At 36.6% G+C, this 26,225-nt stretch overlaps 1 protein-coding gene across 1 annotated transcript; it reads left to right on the forward strand.

The window, feature by feature from the left end:
* Window positions 1-5,252: 5,252 nt before the first annotated feature.
* LOC120535686 (vesicle-associated membrane protein 1-like) lies at window positions 5,253-25,158 on the forward strand. Its single transcript, XM_039763666.1, has 5 exons — window positions 5,253-5,694; window positions 16,787-16,922; window positions 17,184-17,342; window positions 17,517-17,568; window positions 21,541-25,158. Coding segments are annotated over exons 1-5 (366 nt in total). The 5' UTR covers window positions 5,253-5,692; the 3' UTR covers window positions 21,558-25,158.
* Window positions 25,159-26,225: the final 1,067 nt, after the last annotated feature.

Genomic DNA, 26,225 nt, shown 5'->3' on the forward strand with positions numbered 1-26,225 from the left:
CTAGGTTCATGGTTAGTGTCACACAAATTGTATTAATAAAGGCGAAGAGAAGATCTTGTTAAGGTATCAGGTTGACTCTCTGTACCAGTCAAAGGCTTCTTTTTTTAAGTTAAGCAAATGAAAATGCTTACCTCATTACCAAACTTTTGCATGTCCCCAGCACTCTAAAAGATGGTTGTTTTGAAAATTCTATCCAGTTACATGAATTCATATACAATTTATTTATAAACTTGAATTTCGCGGTGCTAACTGTGTAAGTCACGTAAGTCACCTTGGGTAAGTTTCTCAAAGTACACAATAATAAAATGATAAAATAAAGAGTAAAAAAAAAAACCTCAAAGGCAATAACTTGTATTATTTATTTGTATGAATTTCAACTTATAGCCAACTCTAGTGTGGATTATGGCTGGCCATTCATCCCGGTCAATACCCCCAGGCCGCCAGAGGGAGCCCTCCCTTCGACATGGAGATGCCCCAAATTTCAGCATGGCATCATGGACTATGTAGTTTTAGTACACAGCCCTGCTGGATAACGTCGGGGCTGCCAGGGGCCGCTACAGGGAGGCTCAGAGATGTTTATCTATAATAATAAAAGGCAAAGCCCTCACTGACACACTGACTGACTGACTCACTGACTGACTCATCACTAATTCTCCAACTTCCCGTGTAGGTGGAGGGCTGAAATTTGGCAGGCTTATTCCTTACAGCTTACTTACAAAAGTTAAGCAGGTTTCATTTCGAAATTCTACACGTAATGGTCATAACGGTCGATAACGATCGACAACCTCCGCCATGTTGAACTTTCTTATTTATGGCCCCATCTTCACGAAATTTGGTAGGCGGCTTCCCTGTGCTAACCGAAACCAATGTACTTACTTATTTCAATGGTATGATGCCACTGTCGGACGCCATATTGAACTTTCCAACGTCACCAATTTTCAAACTTCCCGTGTAGGTAGAAGGCTGACCCCATCTTCATAAAATTTGGTAGGTGGCTTCCCTGCGCTAACCAAAACCGATGTACGTACTTATTTCGGTGGTATAACGCCATTGTCGGCCGCCATATAGAATTTTCCAACGTCACTAATTCTCCAACTTCTCATGTAGGTAGAACGCTGAAATTTGGCAGGCTCATTCCTTAAAGCTTAATTACAACAATTAAGCAGGTTTCATTTCGAAATTCTATGTGTAACGGTCATAACGGTCAACAATGTCCGCCATATTGAACTTTCTTATTTACGGCCCCATCTTCACGAAATTTGGTAGGTGGCTTCCCTGACCTAACCGAAACCAATGTACGTACTTATTTCAGTGGTATGACGCCACTGTCAGCCGCCATATTGAATTTTCCAACATCACTAATTCTCCAAATTCCCATATATGTAGAAGGCTTAAATTTGGCAGGCTCATTCCTTACAGCTTACTTACAAAAGTTAAGCAGGTTTCATTTCGAAATTCTACGCGTAATGGTCATAACAGTCAACAACATCCGCCATATTGAACTTTCTTATTCATGGCCCCATCTTCATGAAATTTGGTAGGCGGCTTCCCTGCGCTAGCCAAAACCAATGTACATACTTATTTCGGTGGTATGATGCCACTGTCGGCTGCCATATTGAACTCTTCAACAGTCTTTGTTACTTATGGGCCCATCTTCAAGAAATTTGGTACACGGGTTCCCAACGCTAACTGAATCCTACTTACATACATATATACATCCATAGCCTGCACCTCGGTCACCGTGTGAGGTGGCGTTCTCCCATCCAAACGCCTCCCACGTTGTTGGCTGCCTGGCTATATAAGACCGGTCTCTACATTCCCTTCCTTGCTTCGCCACGGGATTCACATCTCCCTACTGATAACTACAGCCTTTTTGTTTAATCCACAGCTTCTCTGCTGTTTTATTGTTTGTTTATTACAATTATAGTTATTGTATAGGTATTTTACACTTACTTTACATTGCTTAGGTACCTATTTCCTTTATCATTCCAACCTCCATTACCATGTCTATCGAGATAATCACTATCGATCAAAGAACTGTCACTTACCGAGTGGTTTCCATGCCAGGAGATAGCACCTACCTTTTCCATTCTCTTTGTTACATATTGCACGGCCATATCAGGCTCACTCTTGATATCCAGAGGAACATTCTGTCTTATGTATTGAATGACTGGAACAGGTTCAAGGTACAGGAGATAATTATACTACACAGGAGCACTATAAGAGTGAAATGCTTAAGCCCTTCACCTATGGTTCTGCATGTGAGTTGATGGCTGCCGCTGAATTGTTCGGTTGTCGCTTTCAAGTGTACCGAGATGGCCAAATATTTTACACCTTTCGACAACCGCCAATGCCTCTTAAACATCTTAGATTCACAGGTGACGATTTCAGTAGTGGACACTTTGATGTTTATGAATGTTTAAACTCTCAAAAGCTGGATGTGATTTTATTGATGAAACTGGTTGTGTGCTTACAATGCTTGACAGATGCCAATTGTCACTTCAACACAACAAATCCTGCAAATACCGTCGTAATTGAAACAAACCATGAAATTCAAACCGATTATGACAGCAGCAATCCAAGCTGTGAGATTTGAGACAAGATTACTGTTCACATGGCCAACTGTAAGTTACATGCTCAAGAGTAAGCTCAGCGCACAGCTTGGTCATGTTACAACCGGAGGGCTGAACTGACAACATGGTATACAAAGAGATCCTTAACAAATAATTATTGGCATATTTTCCCTCAGTTTAAAAAGGTTTAATTTACTTCTTAATAAAAATTTTAATGCAGTACTAGTATTTTGCTAGTTTTCCATATAGCCCAGAAGTACTTCCAGGTCACGAGGACGGAAGAAATAAAGTGCTTCCGGGCTGACAAAGAAGAGGAGTTTTTATCTGACCCGGTGGTGCTAGGAAGTCACATGGACTGCGGGCTCAGAAGCACTTTTGGGTCAAGGACTATAAAAGGACTATGGGAAATCCCAGATGTCAAGCTGAGCTGGGTGAAGGGTGGCAACGCATCTGGGAGTGGTGGAGTGTTTAATGATTATTGATTTGTATTTGTTTATGAGTATTGTGGAGAGGAGGGTGCTTTGTGCACTGTTAATTAATAAAAAGTCAACTTATTGGACTTTTACCTGGTGTCTGACGTATTGTCTGAGGGTTCAAGAGGACAATAGTGCCCTCTATCTGTCACACTAGTAAAGTCGACCATTTGGTAGTGATGAATTCATTTCTGTGCCAAATAATAAAAAGAACTGTGCCATGAATTACTGTTTAAAAATTGTGCCGTTTCTTGATAATGGCACACATTAACAGAGTAGCGAGATGAAACTAAATATGAAGAATGACCCTGAAGACCAGGAGAGATGAAGGGTATTGCCTGAGGATATTCTGAAAGTGAAACCAGAAGAACAGCACACTCACTTGCACATGTTTCAGTAAATATAAAAATCAGATAAACATTGTAAGCAGTAAAAAGAAAAATACAAGGGAAAATTTGTAAAAATAATTAATTGGTAAGAGCTGATAGATACAGTAGATATTACTTCCCAGCAATATGCCAATACAGTATGTCTTTCTCGTTGTTTAAATTAATTTCAGGTGTCTCCCTTTTTATTTGCTACCTATTTAAAATATCCCATTGGGAATTTATTGGCTGACCATTTCATGAAATAATCCTCTGTATTATCATGGGTAATTTAATGGTCATCCCAATGTGCTTTACAAGTAAGTAATAGAAAAATTATAATTATAAAGCCAAATAAAAAATACAAAAAATATTGAAAGATAGAAACAGAAGAATCCCTAAGATGTGAACATAAATCAAGTTAAATTACTATTTAATTAAGGTAATTTCTAAGTCTATGAGAGTTGCAATACAGATGTCAGTACCTGATTTGAAAACATATGATATGTCCAGATATCCATGGTAGAGAGGAAGACAAAATCTGATGCTGGAGAAAATAAACCTCTCAGAGTCCCAAGACCAAAAGACTGCCCAGCCTCACCTGAAATGTAATGAAGTTCCTCATTATTGCTTACAAGCAATCAGCCCCGACTAGCGGATTTATACTGTAGATGCTCCTATGACTATTGAGATGTACAGTATGTGTTTATTTCATAGGCTTCCATATGTGGAAACTTATCTTGTCCTTAGTGATATGTGTTTACTCATTTGTTTTAATTTTTCCATTATGAATTTACAGTAAATTCTATTTAAATGAAATTGAGACTAAAAAGAATAATTGAACGAATGCATGTAATTCTTTAATAATTTTTAGACATTCCCATATGTTAGGTGACATTGTAACATAGTCTTCACAGATCCAGTGTCCTGGATTCAAATTCCATGTCTGTCATTGGCTGGGTGAAGTTTGAATGTTCTTCATACATGTGTATGGGTTTTTCTCCACGTTTCCTCCCAAATTCCCAAATATGTACAGGCTATTTGATTATTGCGTGTGTGTTTGAGTGTGCCCCACAATGAACTGACATACTATGGCAGTTTCCTGTGTTGAACTCACTGTTGTCCAAATAGGCTATTTGTTCCTTTTGGCCCTGAAATCAATTAAGTAGGTTTGAGAATGACTGAGTAGCTGCCTGATTGATCTCCTTTTGCCAATATGGCATAAAACGTACAGCATAGTCACCAGTGTTAAATTAAAACTTAACATGTACTGTAAATATTAAATCATTATTTCCATGCATATACTTTTAAGAGTTTCTTTAGCACTGTAAGAGTTTATTTAACACTACAGCTTTTCTGTGCAGGTTGAAAATAAAATACATGGATGGAGTGACAATTCTTCATCAAGCATTAACACTTATAAGAATAATCACGTTATAAATATGTCATATACGTTAAAAATCTCCTTGTACGTTTTATAATACTAAGGTACACATTGATTTTTACTTGAATGCTTTAATGCTTCTTGATATTTTTAGGTAATGTGGCTCAGACAAGCAATCTATTGTATATTGTACAGACATTGGAAACAAAGAAAAGGGCTTTGGATTAAAAGATATAATGTGTAAAATGCCCTTCAATAATAATTTTAAGTGAGCTGTGCAGTGTTCATCCGTTCAGCTAAATTTCAAACTGAACTGCCTATTTAACACAGAGCCATATTTACAAATAATAAACTTCCTGATTCAGCAAGATCCTTGCTGTTTGAGGGACTCGTATCACTCCTCCTTGATTTATTTGTTAAACGGGACACGGAAAGGAGGGAACCTCACAGAAAGTCTCTCCCTTTTCTCCCTGAGCTCTGACTCCAACGCCTCCGCACCTCTCTGCATCGCACCGCACTGCCCCCATCTTTCCCTCGCCGGACTGGATGTGATAGACAGCGACTGCAGTGACGTCAGCACCGCCCTCCGAATAAAAGCTCTGCGGCTGCTTTTCAGGTGTGCGATCCAACCAGCCCGCAAGGCAGCAATACTGTTAGTTTCTTATTAGTGGCGGCTTTATTGGAAAAGTGTGAACGTCGTCGGTGATGATCTACATTTATTTCTTTTCATAACTCAGTAATATTAGAACACATCCGCAGGGATCGGTTAGCGGTGCGTGTATTTATTTATTTTTTATTTTAGTTTCTTTTCATTATAGCTCTCAAAGGACGATTTCTTTTTCTCGGCGCTAGAACTGGTACTTACTGCCAGAGTGTGTTGTAACAAACTTGACAGTCATGTAAGTACGAAGATTCATGTTTCCTTCCATGTCTCCTGCCTTGTGCCCTTGTGTGTGCTAGGTGTGCATGGCTTGCTGTGTCAGTTACTTTTGTGTCCCGTAGTCGTTTGTCTCGTTGTTCGCCGTCTTGCTCGATTTCTGCAGCCGTTTTCTTTTTCCCCTGCGCTTCCAGCTAGAATTGCCGCAGTGTGGCGCACACGCGGTGACAGTGCAGTGCTGCTTGCTGCTGACAGGGAGAATTTGGGGGAATCCGCAGCGCACTGTAGTGTCCGCATGGACAGGAAAAACCCCTTATTAATTGGATTACACTCATTGGAAGCAGGTTCATGTAACTGTTACAATAAACAACTCATACACAATTTATCAGTAACGAGTCCGTGCTTTCTTCAAAGAAGCAGCTTACTGACAATGTTTTTTCCCTTTGTAATAAACTTTTCTAAGTTTTTCTAACCCCAAAAGATATTTAATTCGAAATTTTCCAAATCAAACGCGATACTAGTTACGCAATTCTTTCTAAATCATTTAGTGACGTTTTAACAGTCAATGCGACATAACCGACTAAAGATTTGTATAATTTGATGGACATTTGTTTAACATATCACTAGTTTAACGAATGTCTTGTTCTGACAACTTTGTTTGCAGAGCTGTGTCAAAACATTAGTGAGCTTCAGTGCTTTTCATTTAGTAAAATATGTGATTAAAGGCAATACTATACAAAATTACAAATACAGTCATCGTACTGTGAACATTACTTCTAAATCAACGGGACTCTTCATTTTTACGTGTAAATGTTTATACCCATCTATTAATATTTTTTTTCCTGCAGTGAAAACAAATACCTTAGTAATAAATTATAAGGGCCAAGGAATATGCTTGATGTATGGTGAACACCTCGATAACAAAGAGCGACAGTCTAATTTAGAGTTTGGGTAATAGTTTTAAGTTCTTCATAATGATGTATTTCTATGTAGTTAATGGTTTGAAATGTGTGTAATTAGTTATAATAATGCTTAATTATGTCCACTTCCCCAAACCTCACTTGGTGCATAACCTTTTTTTAAGTGGGCAGATGCTGCATTGGCAGTAAATAGATCAGGACACCGCATCGTACTGCACTGATGGGGCGGAAGTACAAGATGCGTGAGACTATTTGTGAAAGGAGGGTAGGGAGATGTCTAATGATCCCCGCACCGACAACTTCTGCAATGCTGTAACCGTTTCACTGTAAGCTTACTGGCAAAACTGTACACCCTTCCACCTCCTCCCGGCCCCTCACATCCCTCCATACACAGTGTTATTGGATTAATTAACACTGCACACTATTTTAAAACCCACATCTACTTGTTTACTTTTGACGGGTTTAAGATTGCAATCAGCAATATAACGTCAATGAAAATAAATATTTGTGTGGATCTCTCTCTCTCTCTCTGTCTCTCTCACGTTTACGTTTCCCCAGTGTGTTTTGTACAAGTAATAGTGAATGTAGTGTAGAGCGTTACAATTCATGCGATCTCGACATCTTGACCACAAATCAGTGTTTGTTTTCTGATTAAAAGTTTTTTGCATCAAAATGGATTAGACTGTGTACAACTACTGCGAAGCAACGTTTGTACATTAAACAGGTTTTTGGGAGCTCTTCCGTCCTAGACGCAAGCCTTTATCCTTTGTAAAATGACGCTGTTATGAGAGGCGGCTTATACTACACATTCTGCTGAATTGGATGGGGAGTTTGTAACTTGTTTCCGCGCTCGCCTTGATTTGCATTTGAATGTTGTGCATTCCTGTTTGGTGACAGAGTAAGTGTAGTTAGGGTCACAATGGATATAACAGTTCAGATTATTTAAATATTTCATGATGTTGCTATGTCAGCTGTTTTCGAGTTACTGAAATGTAATTCTTTTCTTTTTTTCTGTATGATTCATGTTTACCATTTTAACAATCAAAACCAAATATTACACTGTCTTTCTAATGTAAACTGGACTTGCATTTTGTGGAATAAATAATTTTTGTAACCACAGTTCATGAGTTAATGAAATGCATAGCTATTTTATATTATTTCATTTGTTATGCATTTTAAAGAGGCTCTCTAAAGAATGTGCAACAAATATAGTCACTTTTACCTCTAAGTGAATAAATGTGTCCCCACCAAATGACAACTCTATATTATTGCCTTGATTAATTGTTCAGGAAAAGCTTGCACATTTTAAGACTCAAAGTACTAGTAAAATGAAAATTTAGTATCAACTGCAATGTCAAGTCATGCTGAAGTTTTTAATTAGAAATGGAAATACCATCATCGATGCTAATCAAATACTCCATCTACAGTCATTGCCACATCGTGTAGGAAATTAAGATGTTTCTAATCTTATCCGTAATATGTAAAATATTGTCACTTTCATATAATATGTAAATAATTTCACCCTGGAGAATATCGATCAACTTAATATAAGTAAACTAAAATATAATAGGATGTAGAATGTACCCTGAAAAATAAAATCAAACAAATGGAGTATTTTTATGCAGTTTTCTCTCTACTATCCTAATCCCCATTTCTTTGTTTTGACCAGGTTGGTCAGTTTACCCCCAAACCTTTGGAGATATTGAAGCAGAAGTATTTATGGCTAGATGCAGTTTCTGAGGTCATCCTCCGCAAGTCACCTTTTATGACATGAAAAGGGGAGGATAACCTTTTTCTAACCCTAGGTCACAAGGACATTTTATTAAAGTCCTCTGTTGTGGAAGTTACATTTACCATAACAATGTGAAGTGATCAAAATCAAATACGATTAGAAGCAAAACTCTTTCTTTCCATTTTCAGATTGAGTGCTATGTATCGAGAATTGTCCAATTTTGGGTCATTGAAAGATTGTTTTCTAGTGTGTCTGTGTGTGTGTTTAAGGGTTATTATTTTATCATGATTTAAAATAAGTCTATTATTAACAGATATATACATTAAATTTTAATAACAAGAATTTCCAAAGTGCGCTGTTTATAGATTAATGAAGGATTTAAAGAAAATATTTTCTTGTCTTGGCTTTGAATATTGGTTACAATATTTTAATAAAACAATATATTGCCTTATTTTTAATGAAAAAAAAAAAAAAACAGGTTCTACAATGGTCAAATGAACTTAATTGTGCCAAAAAATGCAAACACCCGCGTCACATGAAACAGCAGTCTGAGTCACCAAGTGTGATCAGCACAGTCGGAATGCATCATGGCATACAATCTGCTAGCATCTGCAGTTTTTCAGGAGTAATGCGGTACCATTTTTCTAAGGAAGCCAATCAATTCTGAAGGAAGCAGAAAATGCTATCTCAGGCATTGCTCCAAAAAAAAAGCATAGTTGCTATGCAGGGTTCACATATATTGAATGATAAAGGCCAAGATATATAAACAGCAGCACTGTCATTGCCATCAATACACTGCAAATTGCGTTGTCATGCTCTAGAACTCTACTGTTGGTAGTAAATAAATGCTAAGAAAAATGGAGTGGATATTGTCATTAAGTACTCTTAATTAATAATTAACATGCCTTGTGTGGGAATAACTGCAGCCAGACTAATAACAGTGCAACACACTTCATATTATAATGATCAACATTCATAAACCTTTCAGCTTTGAAATCAGGGGGTTAAGGCTAAACAGATGTTTATAATTATGGAGCACATTCACTGATCCATTTCTCAAGAAAATGTTACAGAATGATTTATTTGATAATATAAAAATTCTCAGCTGTGAAATTGGCAGAATTAAATGCTCAGACTTGGAAAGTCAGGTGACATATATTGCTTATGCAGCATGACACCTATGCCTTGTTCTCTGTAAAGATATCAGTAGACCATTTTTAATCATGTAGGGTTGGCATTTGCAATATTAACATCAGAATTCCTACATGACATTCTGCATAAGTCTTTTATTCCACATGACTGTTTAAGTCTGAACATTTATTTCCACTAATCTGACAACCAAACAGAGCTATGCTTCCCATTTAATTAGTTTTTTTTTTTTTTTTTGTAATTATTTAAAAATCTGAAAAAAAGGAAGAACAAACATAAACACACAAAGTATTAAACATATAACAGAGAACAGCAATGCAGCAAATAGGTCAACAAGCAATAACAATCAAAAAGCATTTTATTCAGCAGTTTTGGCAGGAATATTCTGCAGTGCCACCTCAGTGATATCTTGTTTTCATAAGTACAGGAACAAGTAGATATTCTGCACCTGGGAATATGAAACGGAATACCACCATAAGCAAAGATGAATGAGACACAACTATTGTTAATTTCTTAGAACTCAAAGTTTATGACATTTCTGATTGGGGTTCCACTGTTTTGCGGAAAATCATGATGATGCTATTCATACTTGCTTGCAAATCAAAACAAATTAAACTGTTTTGGTTACCAGACCTCTCAGTAAATTTGCACCAACAATTGTGACCCATTCACAGTGAGTTATACCCTTGTTCCTTAGCAGTCATACTAGCTATGGATAAAGTCAGCCAAACATGTCCAATAATTAATAAAAAAAATCTCAAGCATACTAAGTTTTTAATTGTCTCCTGCAAAGCCTCTTATTTTCATATACTTAGTATTGCCCATTTAGTAATATTTACACTTTTTGTGTATCACTCACTAATATATACAGTGACACATTCTAATATAATAATGCATGCTTATAAAATTATTATTACCTTTACAACAACATTCACCTGTTTTGCAATGAAGCACAATTTTACCATTTCCAATTGAGTGACCTTGAGCTTTTACCCACTCTAAAATAAATAAATTAATAATTGCGCAATGCCTCCATGCTTGTGAAATGTCTTGGGGTGATATTCAAAATAGAATGTAAATTTAAATAAAAAAAAGCTTTACGTTTGTGCAGGAGAGGAACAAAGTACCCAGGGAAACCCTTTACTTATACAAGGAGAAAAAGCACAGACAGAAACTGAGGCACCATACAAATGACGGTACTCATTCTGCCACTGTAATGCTCCATAGGCAGAAATATTTGATCAGTATCTGAAGAAAGACAGAAGACATGTCTTCCAACTGTAAGCGGTAGATTTAAGAAGGTTCTGCTGGAAGAATGTATATTCAAAGAGCAATTCACCTATCAGTTTTAACTCACCCATGTGAAGTTCAGATATTATCAGTCTAATTCACTTCAACTCATTTCACTTTATTCTTAGCAAGTCTATAGCTTACACTACTAACACATAATTTAAAAATCTAATTAAGCATAAGAAAATACACTTTATAAAAGGAAAAAGAACCTACACTCGCATTCTGTAGGGACCCTCTTCATCTATAATGATACCAAAGAGACCAGATGTTATAAAATTGTCTGTTTATTAATAATAAAAAAAAGGATCAGTGACCATAAGAAGAACAATATAACAAAGTAAAACAAAGGAAAATAAAATTATGCTGCCTGAATACTCTAATTTCAAGTTTTTCTGTCTTTCTGATGGACTGGTTCACAAACTTTCCCATATTTTAGTACTATAGTACTCCCTGTCCTTCTGTCACATACAATCATATGATTTAGGACCACCTAAAGAAGCATCCAACACACATTAGAATTTTATATCAACACTGTGTGGTTAGGTGCAGGAATGACAGGTCATGCAATGGTAAAAGGTGGGATGCCAATTGGGTCATCCAGTGTAATTAATTGAATTGTTCGACGGCACTATGCTTCTTGACTTTAGGCACAATGCTTAACAAAAATAGATGCAACTCTTGCTGCAGAATTTAGGGCATATTACAGGAACTCCGTCTGGTGGGTTGCTCTTTTTAGAAAAAGGCAACTCTTTCCGGGCAGCCAGTGTTTCTTATTGTTGATGAACTCGAAGGGGAATGCTAAGTGCCAGTGTTTCTCAGCACTGCAGCGAGAGAGAAAAAAGAGAATGTAAGTGACAGCTCCCCCTCTTGTCATGGTGTGTTATTACAAACCTTAATTAAGCAAATCCTTTGACGCGATCCTTTCACACGCATGTGTGACAACTGATAGATCATAAAATGTTCCAAGGTATACTGAATGTAAACAAGCAGTCACAGTTAGGTTGTAATATAAATAAACGTATGTATATTTAAGACAAATTAAATTAATGAGATTGCCAGAGCCAACAAAAGAAGAGGATATTAAGTTGACATTATTTCAAGGGAAAAAAACCTTAAGGAAAAATGAAAAAAACAAAATTCTAAAGTAACTACAGTACATTGTGAAACAAATTATCCTCTTTATAACAAAGAAGTGCAAATATTTAATGGAATTACATAAAATAAAAATCATTTAACAATATGTTGATTTTTTCAACCTGTAAACACTCAAAAAGGCAGAAAATATTATCCTTTTAAACATAGCTGTAGAATACTTACAATTGTTAGTTCTTAGTTCATTACATAACATAAAATAAATATTTTTAAATAAAATAAGTTATTTGCTCCATATGTTAAAGAAATAAAAGTTAATTTATGAAAGTTAAGGATTACAGATTTTTGAACTTTACTGAATTTCTAATTTTGGTTTTGCTAAATCACAGTTTAAAATTTGATTGCCAAGCACTTGCATGTTTTCACATTTTTGGTTAAATCTCCTTTACTTCTGCCACTCAGATTTCTTTCCACTGAATATTTTTTGTTATAATAACAGATGCATTCAGTGGTCACAAACTCAATCGTGACATTCTCACCACCTGCCTTAATTTATAAACCAAAGATTAACTCAGTATATCACTAATATTGCAATGGGTATGAACCTTTTCTCAGCAAAGGCTCACAATGACTTATAGGATCAGAGGGAGCCATAATTTTGTGCCATAGGTAAGGACACTAATATAACCTCTAATGTTCATGGATGTCCAAGTAACCTTGTGCTCTTCTTAAACTGTGAGAACACCAAGGCAGCACCCATATTACCTACTTTATTAGTGGACAGTAGGGTGCCATAAGCTCTTTTTGAATGTCTCTTATTGTTGTTTAGTGGTCAGGAAATCTTTCAACCTATTGCTTTCCCTGCTTAAAATCCACCCCCTTTTTCTCTCTAGGGATAGAGTTATGCATTCTTGGCTTCAGGGTTTTGGTGGAATAATTTATGCGGCTTTCATCCAGTCCACCATTGTCTGTTTTTCTTATGGAGCATCTAGCACACAATGAAGACACACAATCGCATAGCAGCTCTTGACTTTCCACACTGGCATGTCTGTCTTTTCTAAAATAAAAATTAGTTACAGCAGGTTTGGAATATTGGTGTTGTTAAATTGGCCCTAATGTCTGTGTTTGCATTCAACAAGCGATGGACAAGGTGTCACATACAGTGATTGTTCCTGCCTTGCTTCCAATGCTTGGTGGGTTAGGTTCGAGCCTTCCCACAACCTTTCCCAAGATAGGCAGCTAGACAAAAAGGAAATTGTGTAGATAAAATAAGCAATATTTTATTTCCATATTCCAACAGTTGACATACATAGTACTGTTTAGACACCTAGACTTAAGATTGTGTCTTAAAAATGCTGGAAACTCTATTTGATTTCCTTTCAATCTTATCATTTGTATGAAAACTGCATAGTGTTTGTACAAAATATTTTTTTTTTTTGCTGGTATATTTTTTTGAGATAACGACCGCCACCAGTACTGTTAGCCAACAGAGTGCTGGTGGAAATTGGGGTACTGTTGGAAAGAAGAACAAGGAGAAGAAAAGGGGGGAGATGTGTCCAGAGGCAGGAGGAGAAGAGGAAAGTAAAGAGAGTGGAACTGAGGGTAGGAACTTTGAATGTTGGCAGTATGACTGGTAAGGGGAGAAAGTTAGCAGATATGATGGAGAGAAGGAAGGTTGATATATTGTGCATGCAAGAGACTAAATGGAAGGGGAGTAAGACCAGGTGGATCGAAGGTGGATTCAAATTGTTCTATCATGGTGTGGATGGGAGGAGAAATGGAGTTGGGGTTATTCTGAAGGAACAGTCAAGAGTGTTTTGGAGGTGAAAAGAGTGTCAGACAGAGTAATGATTATGAAGCTGGAAATTGGAGGTGTGATGATGAATGTGGTTAGTGCATATGCACTGCAAGTTGGGTGTGCAGTGGATGAGAAAGAAGATTTTTTGAGTGAGTTGGATGAAGTGATGAACAATGTACCCAAGGGACAGAAGGTGGTGATTGGAGTGTATTTCAGTGGGCATATTGGTGAAGGGAACAGTGGAGACGAGGAGGTGGTGGGTAGGTATGGTGTCAAGGAGAGGAATGAAGAAGGTCAGAGGATAGTGGATTTTGCCAAAAGCATGGACATGGCTGTGGTGAATACGTATTTTAAGAAGAGGGAGGAACGTAGGGTTACATACAAGAGTGGAGGAAGATGTGCACAGGTGGATTACATCCTATGCAAAAAAGTTGATCTGAAGGAGATTGAAGACTGCAAAGTGGTGGCAGGGAAAGTGTAGTTAAGCAGCATAGGATGGTGGTCTGTAGGATGATGTTGGAAATCAAGAAGAGGAAGAGAGTGAGGGCAGAGCCAAGGATCAAATGGTGGAAGTTGAAAAGGAAGACTGCAAGGTTGAGTTTAGGGAGGAGGTGAGACAGGCACTGGGTGGCAGTGAAGAGTTACCAGACTGCTGGGAAACTATAGCAGATGTAGTAAGGGTGACAGCAAGAAGGGTGCTTGGCATGACATCTGAACAGAGGAAGGAGGAAAAGGAAACCTGGTGGTGGAATGGGGAAGTATAGGAGAGTATACAGAGGAAGAGGATGGCAAAGAAGAAGTGGGATAGTCAGAGAGATGCAGAAAGTAGACAAGAGTACAAGGAGATAAGGCACAAGGTGAAGAGAGAGGTGGTGAAGGCTAAAGAAAAGGCGTATGATGAGTTGTATGACAGGTTGGACACTAAGGAGGGAGAAAAGGACCTGTACCGATTGGCTAGACAGAGGGACCGAGCTGGGAAAGATGTGCAGCAGGTTAGGGTGATAAAGGATAAAGATGGAAACATACTCACAAGCGAGGAGAGTGTGTTGAGCAGATGGAAAGAGTACTTTGAGAGGCTGATGAATGAAGAGAACGAGAGAGAGAAGAGGTTGGATGATGTGGAGATAGTGAATCAGGAAGTGCAACGGATTAGCAAAGCGGAAGTAAGGACAGCTATGAAGAGGATGAAAAATGGAAAGGCCATTGGTCCAGATGACATACCTATGGAAGCATGAAGGTGTTTAGGAGAGATGGCAGTGGCGTTTTTAACCAGATTGTTTAATGGAATCTTGGAAAGTGAGAGGATGCCTGAGGAGTGGAGAAGAAGTGTACTGGTGCAGATATTTAAGAATAAGGGGGATGTGCAGGACTGCAGTAACTACAGGGGAATAAAATTGATGAGCCTCAGCATGAAGTTATGGGAAAGAGTAGTGGAAGCTAGGTTAAGAAGTGAGGTGATGATTAGTGAGCAGCAGTATGGTTTCATGCCAAGAAAGAGCACCACAGATGCAATGTTTGATCTGAGGATGTTGATGGAGAAGGAGTTGCATTGCGTCTTTGTGGACCTGGAGAAAGCATATGACAGGGTGCCTCGAGAAGAGCTATGGTATTGTATGAGGAAGTCAGGAGTGGCAGAGAAGTATGTAACAGTTGTACAGGATATGTACAAGAGAAGTGTGACAGTGGTGAGGTATGCAGTAGGAGTGACGGATGCATTCAAGTTGGAGGTGGGATTACATTAGGGATCGGCTCTGAGCCCTTTTTTATTTGCAATGATGATGGACAGGTTGACAGACGAGATTCCCCGTGGACTATGATGTTTGCTGATGACATTGTGATTTGTAGCGATAGTAGGGAGCAGGTTGAGGAGACCCAGGAGAGGTGGAGATATGTTCTAGAGAGGGGTTGGAATGAAGGTCAGTAGGAACAAGACAGAATACATGTGTGCAAGTGAGAGGGAGGTCAGTGGAATTGTGAGGATGCAGGGAGTAGAGTTGGCGAAGGTGGATGAGTTTAAATACTTGGGATCAACAGTACAGAGTAATGGGGATTGTGGAAGAGCGGTGAAAAAGAGTGCAGGCAGGGTGGAATGGGTGTCAGGAGTAATTTGTGAAAGACGGGTATCAGCAAGAGTGAAAGGGAAGGTCTACAGTACGGTAGTGAGACCAGCTATGTTATATTGGTTGAAGATGGTGGCACTGACCAGAAACCAGGAGACAGAGCTGGAGGTGGCAGAGTTAAAGATGCTAAGATTTGCATTGGGCGTGACAAAGATGAACAGGATTAGAAATGAGTACATTAGAAGGTCAGCTCAAGTTGGACGGCTGGGAGACAAAGTCAGAGAGGCGAGATTGAATTGGTTTGGACATGTGCAGAGGAGAGATGCTGGGTATATTGGGAGAAGGATGCTAAGGATAGAGCTGCCAAGGAAGAGGAAAAGAGGAAGGCCTAAGTGAAGGTTTATGGATGTGGTGAGAGAGGACATGCAGGTGATGGGTGTAAAAGAACAAGTTGCAGAGGACAGAAAGATATGAAAGAAGATGATCTGCTGTGGCGACCCCTAAAGGGAGCAGCCGAAAGAGGAAGAAGATATTTTTTTGAGATTATTTGATGTGTTAGCTGAAAATAAAAATACCAATATTGAAAACAGAAACTGCCCTTTAGTTGAATGTCTGACAAATGTCAATCAACATTTGAATCAAAAGTGTTGTATAGTTTTTTGTCTTTAGTTTTGCATTCAGACAGTAAATGTTTATCTGTCAATTCCTTAAAACTAAAACAGTTTAGCTAATCTATTTTTATTTAAGAAAATCTAGACTAATGTGGTATACTGTATTTTAAAGAAAAATCATACAGTAGAACAGAATTAATTCATACATTCATTCATTTTTTTCTAAACCATTATTTCATTACCATGTCATTGGGACATGTACCATATTCTAGGAGTTATGTACATAAAGGTTCTAAGCAAACATACAGACACTGGGCATATTTACACTTGCCATTCCACATAATGAAAGTACCAAGTATTTATCGCCTGTATTTTTTCTTGTTTTGTTTTTAGGTAATGAATTATAATATACTGTAGAATTTTTAAATTAAAACAAAAATACAACATTTATGTTTTCAGGTCTGCTCCTGCAGCTCCTGGTGCCCCTGGTGAAGCTAATGAGGGCCAAGATGGGGCACCAGGTGGGGGACCTCCTGGACCTCCAAATACAAGCAGCAACAGGAGGCTGCAACAGAGTCAAGCGCAGGTCGAAGAGGTAAGATTGTATGGGTTGACATACATAGCACTATTTTGGTACCTAGACTTAAGAATGTGTCTTAAAAATGCTGGAAACTCTATTTGGTTTCCTGTATTTGAAGACAGGCTGAGCCCTTAGGAATTATTTCAGTAAACTTTGAGATTGAATCTTATTTACACCTATCGCTCCTCCAAAAACAATCTTAATCTCTCTTTACTAAACAGCTTAATCAGTAGGCTTAATTCTGTAATCCTGCTCTTCCCGTTTACTCCTGCATAGGTTGTGGACATCATGCGAGTGAATGTGGAAAAAGTACTGGAGAGGGACCAGAAGCTTTCTGAACTGGATGAACGTGCAAATGCACTTGAGGCTGGTGCCTCTCAGTTTGAGAGCAGTGCTGCTAAGCTGAAGAGCAAATACTGGTGGAAAAACTGTAAGGTAAGGATCCAGTTTTCACAACCAAACTACATAAAAGGAAAGTAAAAACAGAAACTGTAAACAATACATATGAAATTAATGTTAAACAGTGGTCAAAAAGCAGTTCATACAGCAGAAAAAAATGAAACTAAACACTGCTGGATTCTAACACAACTCTGTTTTTTTGTTTTTTAGATGATGATAATATCTGGAGCAATATGTGCAATCATTATAGGAATAATATTTAGTAAGTTGAAACCTGCGTATCCCTACTTTAAAATATTTCTATTTTGCATTTATTGATTCTGTGCTGCAGAAATGTTTTAACAGCTGATATACACTGTGTGCACAATTATTAGGCAAGTGAGTATTTTGACCATATCATCATTTTTAATGCGTATATTCCAACTCCAAGCTGTATTAACTTGAATGCTTATTGGATTTAAGCACGTCAGGTGATGTGTATTTGTGTAATGAGGGAGGGTGTGGCCTAAGGAGATCAACACCCTATATCAAGGTGTGCAGAATTATTAGGCAGCTAGTTTTCCTCAGGCAAAATGGGCCAAAAAAGAGATTTAACTGACTCTGAAAAGTCAAAAATTGTAAAAAGTCTTTCAGAGGGATGCAGCACTTTTGGAATTGCTAAGATATTGGTGTGTGATCACAGAACCATCAAACATTTTGTTGCAAATAGTCAACAGGGTCGCAAGAAACGTGTTGAGAACAAAAGACGCAAATTAGCTGCCAAAGATTTGAGAAGAATCAAACGTGAAGCTACCAGGAACCCATTATCCTCCAGTACTTTCATATTCCAGAGCTGCAACCTACCTGGAGTGCCCAGAAGTACAAGGTGTTCAGTGCTCAAAGACATGGCCAAGTTAAGGAGGGCTGAAACCCAACCACCACTGAACAAGAAACATAAGTTGAAACGTCAAAACTGGGCCAAGAAATATCTGAAGACAGATTTTTTTCAAAGGTTTTATGGACCGATGAGATGAGAGTGACTCTTGATGGACCAGATGGATGGACCTGTGGATCAGTAATGGGCACAGAGCTCCACTCCAACGTGGAGGTGGGGTACTGGTATGAGCTGGTATTTTTAAAGATGAGCTAGTTGGACCTTTTGCATTGAAGATGAACTCAAAATCAACTCCCAAACCTACTGCCAGTTTTTCGAAGACACTTTCTTTAAACAGTAATACAGGAAAAAGACCATGATTTTTATGCAGGCCAATGCTCCATCACTTGCATCGAAGTTCTCCACTGCGTGGCCAGCCAGTAAAGGCCTTAAAGATGAAGGAATAATGACATGGCCCCCTTCCTCATCTGACCTAAACCCTATCGAGAACTTGTGGGCACTTCTTAAACGCTAGATTTACGGGGGAGAAAAACAATACACCTCTCTGAAGAGTGTCTGGGAGGCTGTAGTCACTGCTCCACAAAAAGCTGATCGTCAACAGATCAAGAAACTGACAGACTCCATGAATGGAAAGGCTTATGACTGTTATTGGAAAGAAGGGTGGCTATATTGGTCATTGATTGATTGATTGATTTTTTTTTTGAAATGTCAGAGATGTTTATTTGTAAATGTTGAGGTGTTTGTTTATTATTCTCACTATAACAGATGAAAATAAACAAGTGAGATGGGAAAATTTTCATTTTTCCTTTAGTTGCATAATAAATCTGCACACTAATAGTTGCCTAATAATTGTGCGCACATATGTATTCCCCTGATGATGTTCACACTCACATTTCCGTTGTGAAACATTCAGGTTTCAGGTTTATTAACATTTTGGATTGACTGATATACACTGTGTTTGTTCCATATTAAAATTAATCCTCAAAAATACAACTTGCCTAATAATTCTGCACTCCCTGTAGATTTAAATTAGTATACATGTGTGGCAAAATGAATAACACCGATGGTGTCTTGGATTTAAATCCTGCACATGCCTTCTATCCACGTGTAGTTTGTGCATTCTCCTGGTGTCTATGTGTTGGTGTGAGTGCTTTTATTTGTTTTTATTTATTTTTTCACTATTCTTAAGGTATTATGTTTGGTTGTTTGACAATTCTAAATTGGTCTTGCATGTGTGTGTATACAGTAAGTAGCACAAATAGGCTATAATAGGCTGGTCCCCTGTTCAGGTCTTTTTCCTGCCTTGTGTCTGATTCTGTCACCATAGGCTGTGGCTTCCCAATGACATTAATTTGACTGAGCAGGCTTAAGAATAGAGAAAGTTATGTTATTTATAGGATATTCCCAAGAATGAAACTTATCCTGAATATATATATTTGTTCCAGATTCTCATGACCTTTTGGGTGTAGATGTAACTTACACATTGAATGAACTTTACCTTAATTTTCAATTATGTCTTCAATGCATGATTCACATGGTTAAAAAAATAAGCTTAATAGGCCTTGTCTTCTCAGGGCTGCAGAGATGTAATTACTTTAATGTATTAGACGCATACCCTTGATGCACTTGGTAATTTTTCACACAGTTTCTAGATGTCAGTCAGTCAGTCATTATCCAACCAGCTATATCCTAACACAGGGTCACAGAGGTCTGCTGGAGCCAATCCCAACCAGCACAGGGTACTAGGTAGGAACACATCCCAGCCAGGGCGCCAGCCCACCAAAGGGGGCACACACACACCAAGCACACACTAGGGACAATTTAGGATTGCCAATGCTCGTAACCTACATGTATTTTAACTTAACTAAAACATTTAAACATATTTTAATTCACTCCAGATCTCACACATATAAATGGTACATTCTAGTAACATATGTTATGCCAGCAAATATTAAAGTCCCAAATTAGTTAACTATATTGAAAGTCTTAAGTAAATATCTGAGTCACAGAAAAAAAAACTTCTTATAAGTAACCTGTTATCAGAGAAGAAAATATAAAGTTAAATGTTATATTTGACCCCATCATCACTTTAAATGTACCATTAGAGTCATAGTTAAGCAGTTAGGCAGTTATAAGTAGATTTTCCTCAACAACAGTATTTTTTTTTTTTCAAAACTCTTCTGGCTGTGTGAACGGTCAAACATTTTTCACATGCTTGTAAATCTTAAGAGTAATATTTACAATGAATCCCTGGGACAACACTGCCTCACCGTTGCCGAATTCTGGGCTCAGATCCTGATTCAGATACGGCCAGAGTAGAGTATGCATATTTTCCGTCATCAGAGTTAAGTTTTCCTCCAACATGCTAAATATGAGAAATGTTAGATTAGTGCTTGAATCTGAATTGGCCCAATATTTTGCTTATAGCAGTGCACTCTGTAATGGACTGGTAACAGTATGCAAGTTTGGTTACTGCCTTGTGCTGGGTGCTGCCAAGACAGACTCCAGCCCATGTAACCCTGAGTTGAGTTAAATGCATTTAATGATGCAAGAATATAATTCAAAAGATGACATTTAATAATTGCAAATTTAGAAAGATATATTGTGTATATTGTACATTTTGACGAATATTACTTTTTGTTAACTGCTTTAAAGTCACAGTGATTGCATAAATTGTTTTGGTTATACTATAGACTTATATTACTTTGAAATAATTGATTAATTTCATGCATCCATCATCTTGGGTTTAAATCTTACACCTTTTGACCTTGTGTGGCATTTCCATGTCTTCCCCTTTTCCTGCATAGATTTTTCTCCATGTACTCAGGTTTTCCTTCCACTACAAAAAAAAAACAAACGACACATTAGGTTAATTATTAATTCTATACTGACCTTATGCAACTGTGAGTGTGTATATATGCCTGAGTCGGTCTTTATGCAGAGTGTTGCTAGGATGGGTTGCTGTCCCATTCAGTTGAGCATGTTGATAAATGCTATGCTGTTTTAATTGTTATGCTGTATTCTTGATGTTGATAAGTAGAGACTTTTTTTTTACATTTTGCAAATTTCAATTTCTAAGTACACACCCTCAGTGCATATCAAGGATTTTCGTTGCATAACCTGAAGCTGGAATATTATGGCAAACTTTTTCTTGGTTGAATAAATTATACATTCTATTATCCAAATAGTTTTAGTTGGATGAAGTTGTAATTATAATGTCCCTATGCATGTTCTCATCATAGGTGTCCTGGTTCAGTTGGTCAAAGTTTTGTTTGATTTAGAATTCAAGTATTTTTTTTAATAATCCTAGTTTTTGTGAGAAATGACTTTTTAATTTATGTTTTTTCTTTTCTCTTTCAGTTCACTTTTTCACTTGAAACCTCCATCTCATCTGACGACGACTGAGTGAGAGAACATGGGTGAAAGAGAGAGAGAGAGAGAGAGTGTGAAAAAGAAGGAAGGACTGAGTAATGTATTACAAACATCAACAGGGGAACTTAACCATCTGGTATCCAGCTCAACAAAATTTTTTTGCACCTGCTCAGTTATATGTTTAGCAGTTTACACTTTCCTTTACAAGACTTCTGCTACTGCTTTGCTCCTCAGTGTGCAAATGCTATTTTTTCTATGGATTGTCAAATATAATGTTAACACAGAAGCTGTCATACTGCCAGTGTGAGGCTGTGCTGACAAAAAAAAAGCTTTGAACTTGGATTTGTGGTTGGGATGGGGGAGGTGGAAAGATTGGTCATGGTGTGCAGTTTGCTCACTAAGGTAACATTTTAGATCTTTGTGGAAGACTTCACTATCAGGCCAGTTTAACAGGTGATGAATGATCTCTTACATCAGTTGATGAAAATATTTCGTATGTTTTTTTTTCTTCTGGTAATTTAAGCAAAGAAGCATTAATTATGAACTATATATACTTGTAAAATATTTTTAATGTTTATGTGATACCATAAATCATACATTCTTTGTTTCATCTTTGTTTCATTGTTCACCATCAATGTCTGTGTTTCTACTAGCTATGAACTGTATTTAAATAATTATTCAGTTATTTGTTTAAAATTACTAGACTGGGGAAAAATAATTATTGCCATAAATGGATTTTAAGTGATGCATGTTGTCACCTTTTGCAAGAAATACAATTGGAGTGAATTATGGGTATAATCTAAGTGACTGTGCAGATTTTAACTGTCTCATATCACCACAGCTGTATTAACCAGCTGTTAAATACCTTGACTGCACTTGAATTTTAATTAGTTTAGGGCAAAAATGATATAAAAGCTATGACAACTTTGTTTTATCTCTGGGAGTAAAGTATACATCCTTTATTATTGTAGTATAATCATTTATAGTGCTTTCAGAAATTAAGTACTTCCTTACTGCCTTAATTTTCAATGTCTACAACTGATTACTTGACTCACGCATCATAAAGTAAACAATAATTTAAGTAAGGCAAAGTATTTTATTGTGCAAGAATAATTCTGAAAAACTGAAATGTCTTCTTTTCTTTAAGTATTCAGTTAATTGAATTAACACTTAGTAAAAACTCCTTACTGCATTAGGTTGTCTTAGTTGTGTCTGTATGAATGGGATTTTATTATTCTTGCTCTTTATAGATTAATTCTAGTTTGAAGAGCAATGTTAAAGAACTTTGATACTCAAGTCTATCTACAGATGTTTGCATGGTACTGAGACCTGGGAAAGCCAAGGTCTCTCCTGTTCTTGTTTCAAATAAACTGAAACAGTGTTATTATGAACACATTCTTGGAACCATTGTCATTTTGGAATATGGACAGGGTTTGACTCAATTTTTTGCAGACTAATTCAGGATTTCCTGAAGGACTTGGTCAGACCAGTATTTGGCTTCTTAGATTGTTACTTTTACCAAATTCTGGCAAATGAAGCAAATACCATGATCCTTCATGGTAGAAATGGTGTTAAATGGGTGCTGACCTGTATTTGTTTTATCATTGAACTTTGAGGCTCAGTCAGGGTGCTCACGGGGTTCTTCTTGTTTGGATGGTCAGTCTTTGTCTTAGTGGTTCAGTATTCTTTATAGTTTTGAAAAGATAATACAGATGTATTGCTCACTGCTTCATTCACTGATTTGTATGCAATTTATATTTGCTCTAATATATAAAGTCATGAGTGAAGTCTTTTATAGACATTTTATAAAATATAAATGAAAGCACTGTGTAAGTGCCATTTAAGGGACACACAATGAAAGATGATACATCTGTGACTACTTACAGAATCAAGACATTTCACTTTTATTTTAAATTACATGTAATATTTTTGTCACTTGTAGACACAATACTACTTAAAGGCATGTGAATAATTTCTGTTAAATTATTAAACAAAAACTCCAATATTTAATGATTATGTTGTGAATAATGGGTACACATGCAAAAATAAATATTGTAGATTCTTCAGCAGCTAGATTATAAGAGCAACTAAACATTTACAATAATTACTAATCAGTCTCTGCTTTGAGAGAGAACTTTATCTGCTCTAGATTTCTTCACTGTCTTGCATGAAGAGTCCACTTCAGACCTTTCTGTAACATTTCTTTTGAGTTGAAATCTGGATTATGACTCAGTCATTCCCAAACATTACTTTTCTTAGTCTTAGCCCACTGCATGGCACATGTAATTCAGGTTAGGATCATTGTCATACTGGATGACGAGTTTTAGGTCAAAGGACTTAAGGAAAGACAATCCATAATGGCAAGGTTCTGAAATCATATGAATTCATAGTTCCATCAGGTAAATTGTAAAGGACAAGAGCAGAGAGGTAGTCCCAAACCATTGATTGTGGGGATGTTATTTTTAAGGGAGGTTGTGGTGTTTTTTTGTATGGCATATTTTTTTTTTTTTTTTTTTACCTGTTGTTTACCTGTTTTTTTTTTTCTACTTCATAATCCCCCTAAATGTACAGAACTTTTGAATATAAATCATTTAATGTATAAAGGTAAGGAGTATTTTAAATTTAGTCTGAATAATATAACATATACAGAAACAGAACTGAGAACTGGAATTTTTCAAAAAGTACTATAAATGATAAGAAATTGCATAATATAATTTTTTATTTATATTTATAGTGAAGCAAACCCTGAAAAATTCAGTGCTGATAGATATTATCTGAGAGGCATATGGATATACACTTAACTGATTTTATTTACCTGTACAGGTATAAAATTATTAGTGCAGAAATACAACAGTGCTTTGCTGCACTATTTCCATTTTAAAATATGACCAACCAGTGTAACTTACCTACAATACATGTGGTAGTCAGTAGAACTGCACAATCCCGGCCCTTAACAGCACCACCAACCACATCACCACACTCTGGTCAATTATTTTGTTTATAACGGTGAGTTTGAGCCCTGAATGTTAAATTATTATCAATAATTTTTATAATTATGTATGGATTTTTTTTTTACTTTGGGTAACAATGTGCTGCTTTTATGAAATGCTAATTAAATGTGCATGGACAATTAATTACTTTTTCTCTGCAAAATATCAAGTGGAAGTGAAAAAGTAATAATTGTTAATAACAGTTAATATGTTATTTGAACAAAATCTACTACAGTTAAAATCATTTCTGCAATGCTGAAAAGTGTTAATATATAAATGTATTTTCAAAAGTTTTGCATATTACTTTTGTTTCATACTTCTGATTTTAACTGAATAGGTTCCCCAAGTACATTGATTTGTACTGTATGAAATCCTTATGATTAATATCTGTAATCTACTTAAATGGATGAATCAGCTCGTTGCAAAATTAACTAGATCTATAGCTGAAGATTATATATAAGGTCTTTCAAGATCGTGAGATTTCATTTTATACTAAAAATATCATACACATGTATATTTTTGTTTAATTCAGTTTTGTATTAAATTTTGTCTCTGGATGTTAAGTATAGTCCAATATTAAGATATCTACTAACTGTGAATGTTCATGGTCAAAAAATCTTCAGTTAATAACCTAAGGATTGAAATGCTATTTTATTATTATTTGCACGCTTCAAATCAGCTGTTCCACAGCTTGTAAAATGTGTCATTGTGATTCTTTACTTACCAGCAGTGCCCCTGTCCTGGACTGTAAGAACTGCAGATTAGCAGTGTTAATTATATACTGACTGCATATTAACCTTTGTGTAAAAGCGTCTGTGTTGTCTCTGTATTTGATTTCTTTGACAGAAAATATTACTCTGCAAAAAGGAATTAAAGCAACTGGTATGATCCAATTCCATGTGCACTATTGCAGAGTAGAGAGTTTAAGATTCAAAGATTTTTAGTGAATAATTTTTCTATTTAAATTTTACTAATTCATTTTTAGTAACTATTTGTATTGAAGAAATTTTACCAGGAATTAATGGAATCATGGTAATATTAGTTGGAAATAATATGGTCATCAGTTTTCAAGGGGCTTGATGGGAGGGGATCTGAATCTAGAAGTGTTAGAGAAACTAAAGTTAACATCAATCCAAAATTTCTAAACATTTTCTCAAGACATCAGAAAGAAGCTAAATTCTAGTAAAATATATTTTGCAGAGAATAAAGAGAAATGGACCAGTTGTTTCAAATTCTCAATCACATACTGTAGTATGTTTTCAGAATTATGTCAGGCATCATTATTTTAAAATGCATATTTGCCCATAGAAATCAAATCAATTAAAAAAGAGCATTTATTTATTGCATAACAACTATTGGATTTATATTTTTCGGAAAACATGAAATATTGCAATCATGAAAAAAAAAATCTGTTTCTTTAAATATGATGACACTGTTTTAATGATTCTTTGTTTAAATGTTCATTTAATTATTTAGTCCAGCTCCTAAACTACTATAAATTTAACAGGACACTATGTGTGATGTGATAAGTGTTACATTTCTAGGCTTTGCCATGCAGGAGACAATACTATGTTTGCAAAGGCAAAATTGAACTAGATTGCAATGGTATAAAATTTAAGAGTTGAATAGGTTTGATGCAGTGAAAGGGGTTTTTCATGTTTTTTTGTTTATTTCACACTTAAC

Source organism: Polypterus senegalus, chromosome 9 (assembly GCF_016835505.1).
Source record: "Polypterus senegalus isolate Bchr_013 chromosome 9, ASM1683550v1, whole genome shotgun sequence".
NCBI classification, from domain to species: Eukaryota; Metazoa; Chordata; class Cladistia; order Polypteriformes; family Polypteridae; genus Polypterus; species Polypterus senegalus.

Bases quoted from the DNA above. Each gene is read 5' to 3' on its own strand.
- LOC120535686 (XM_039763666.1), top strand. The intron at 16,923-17,183 runs GTAAGATTGTAT...ACTCCTGCATAG, and splicing joins GTCAAGCGCAGGTCGAAGAG to GTTGTGGACATCATGCGAGT. The intron at 17,343-17,516 runs GTAAGGATCCAG...TTTGTTTTTTAG, and splicing joins ACTGGTGGAAAAACTGTAAG to ATGATGATAATATCTGGAGC.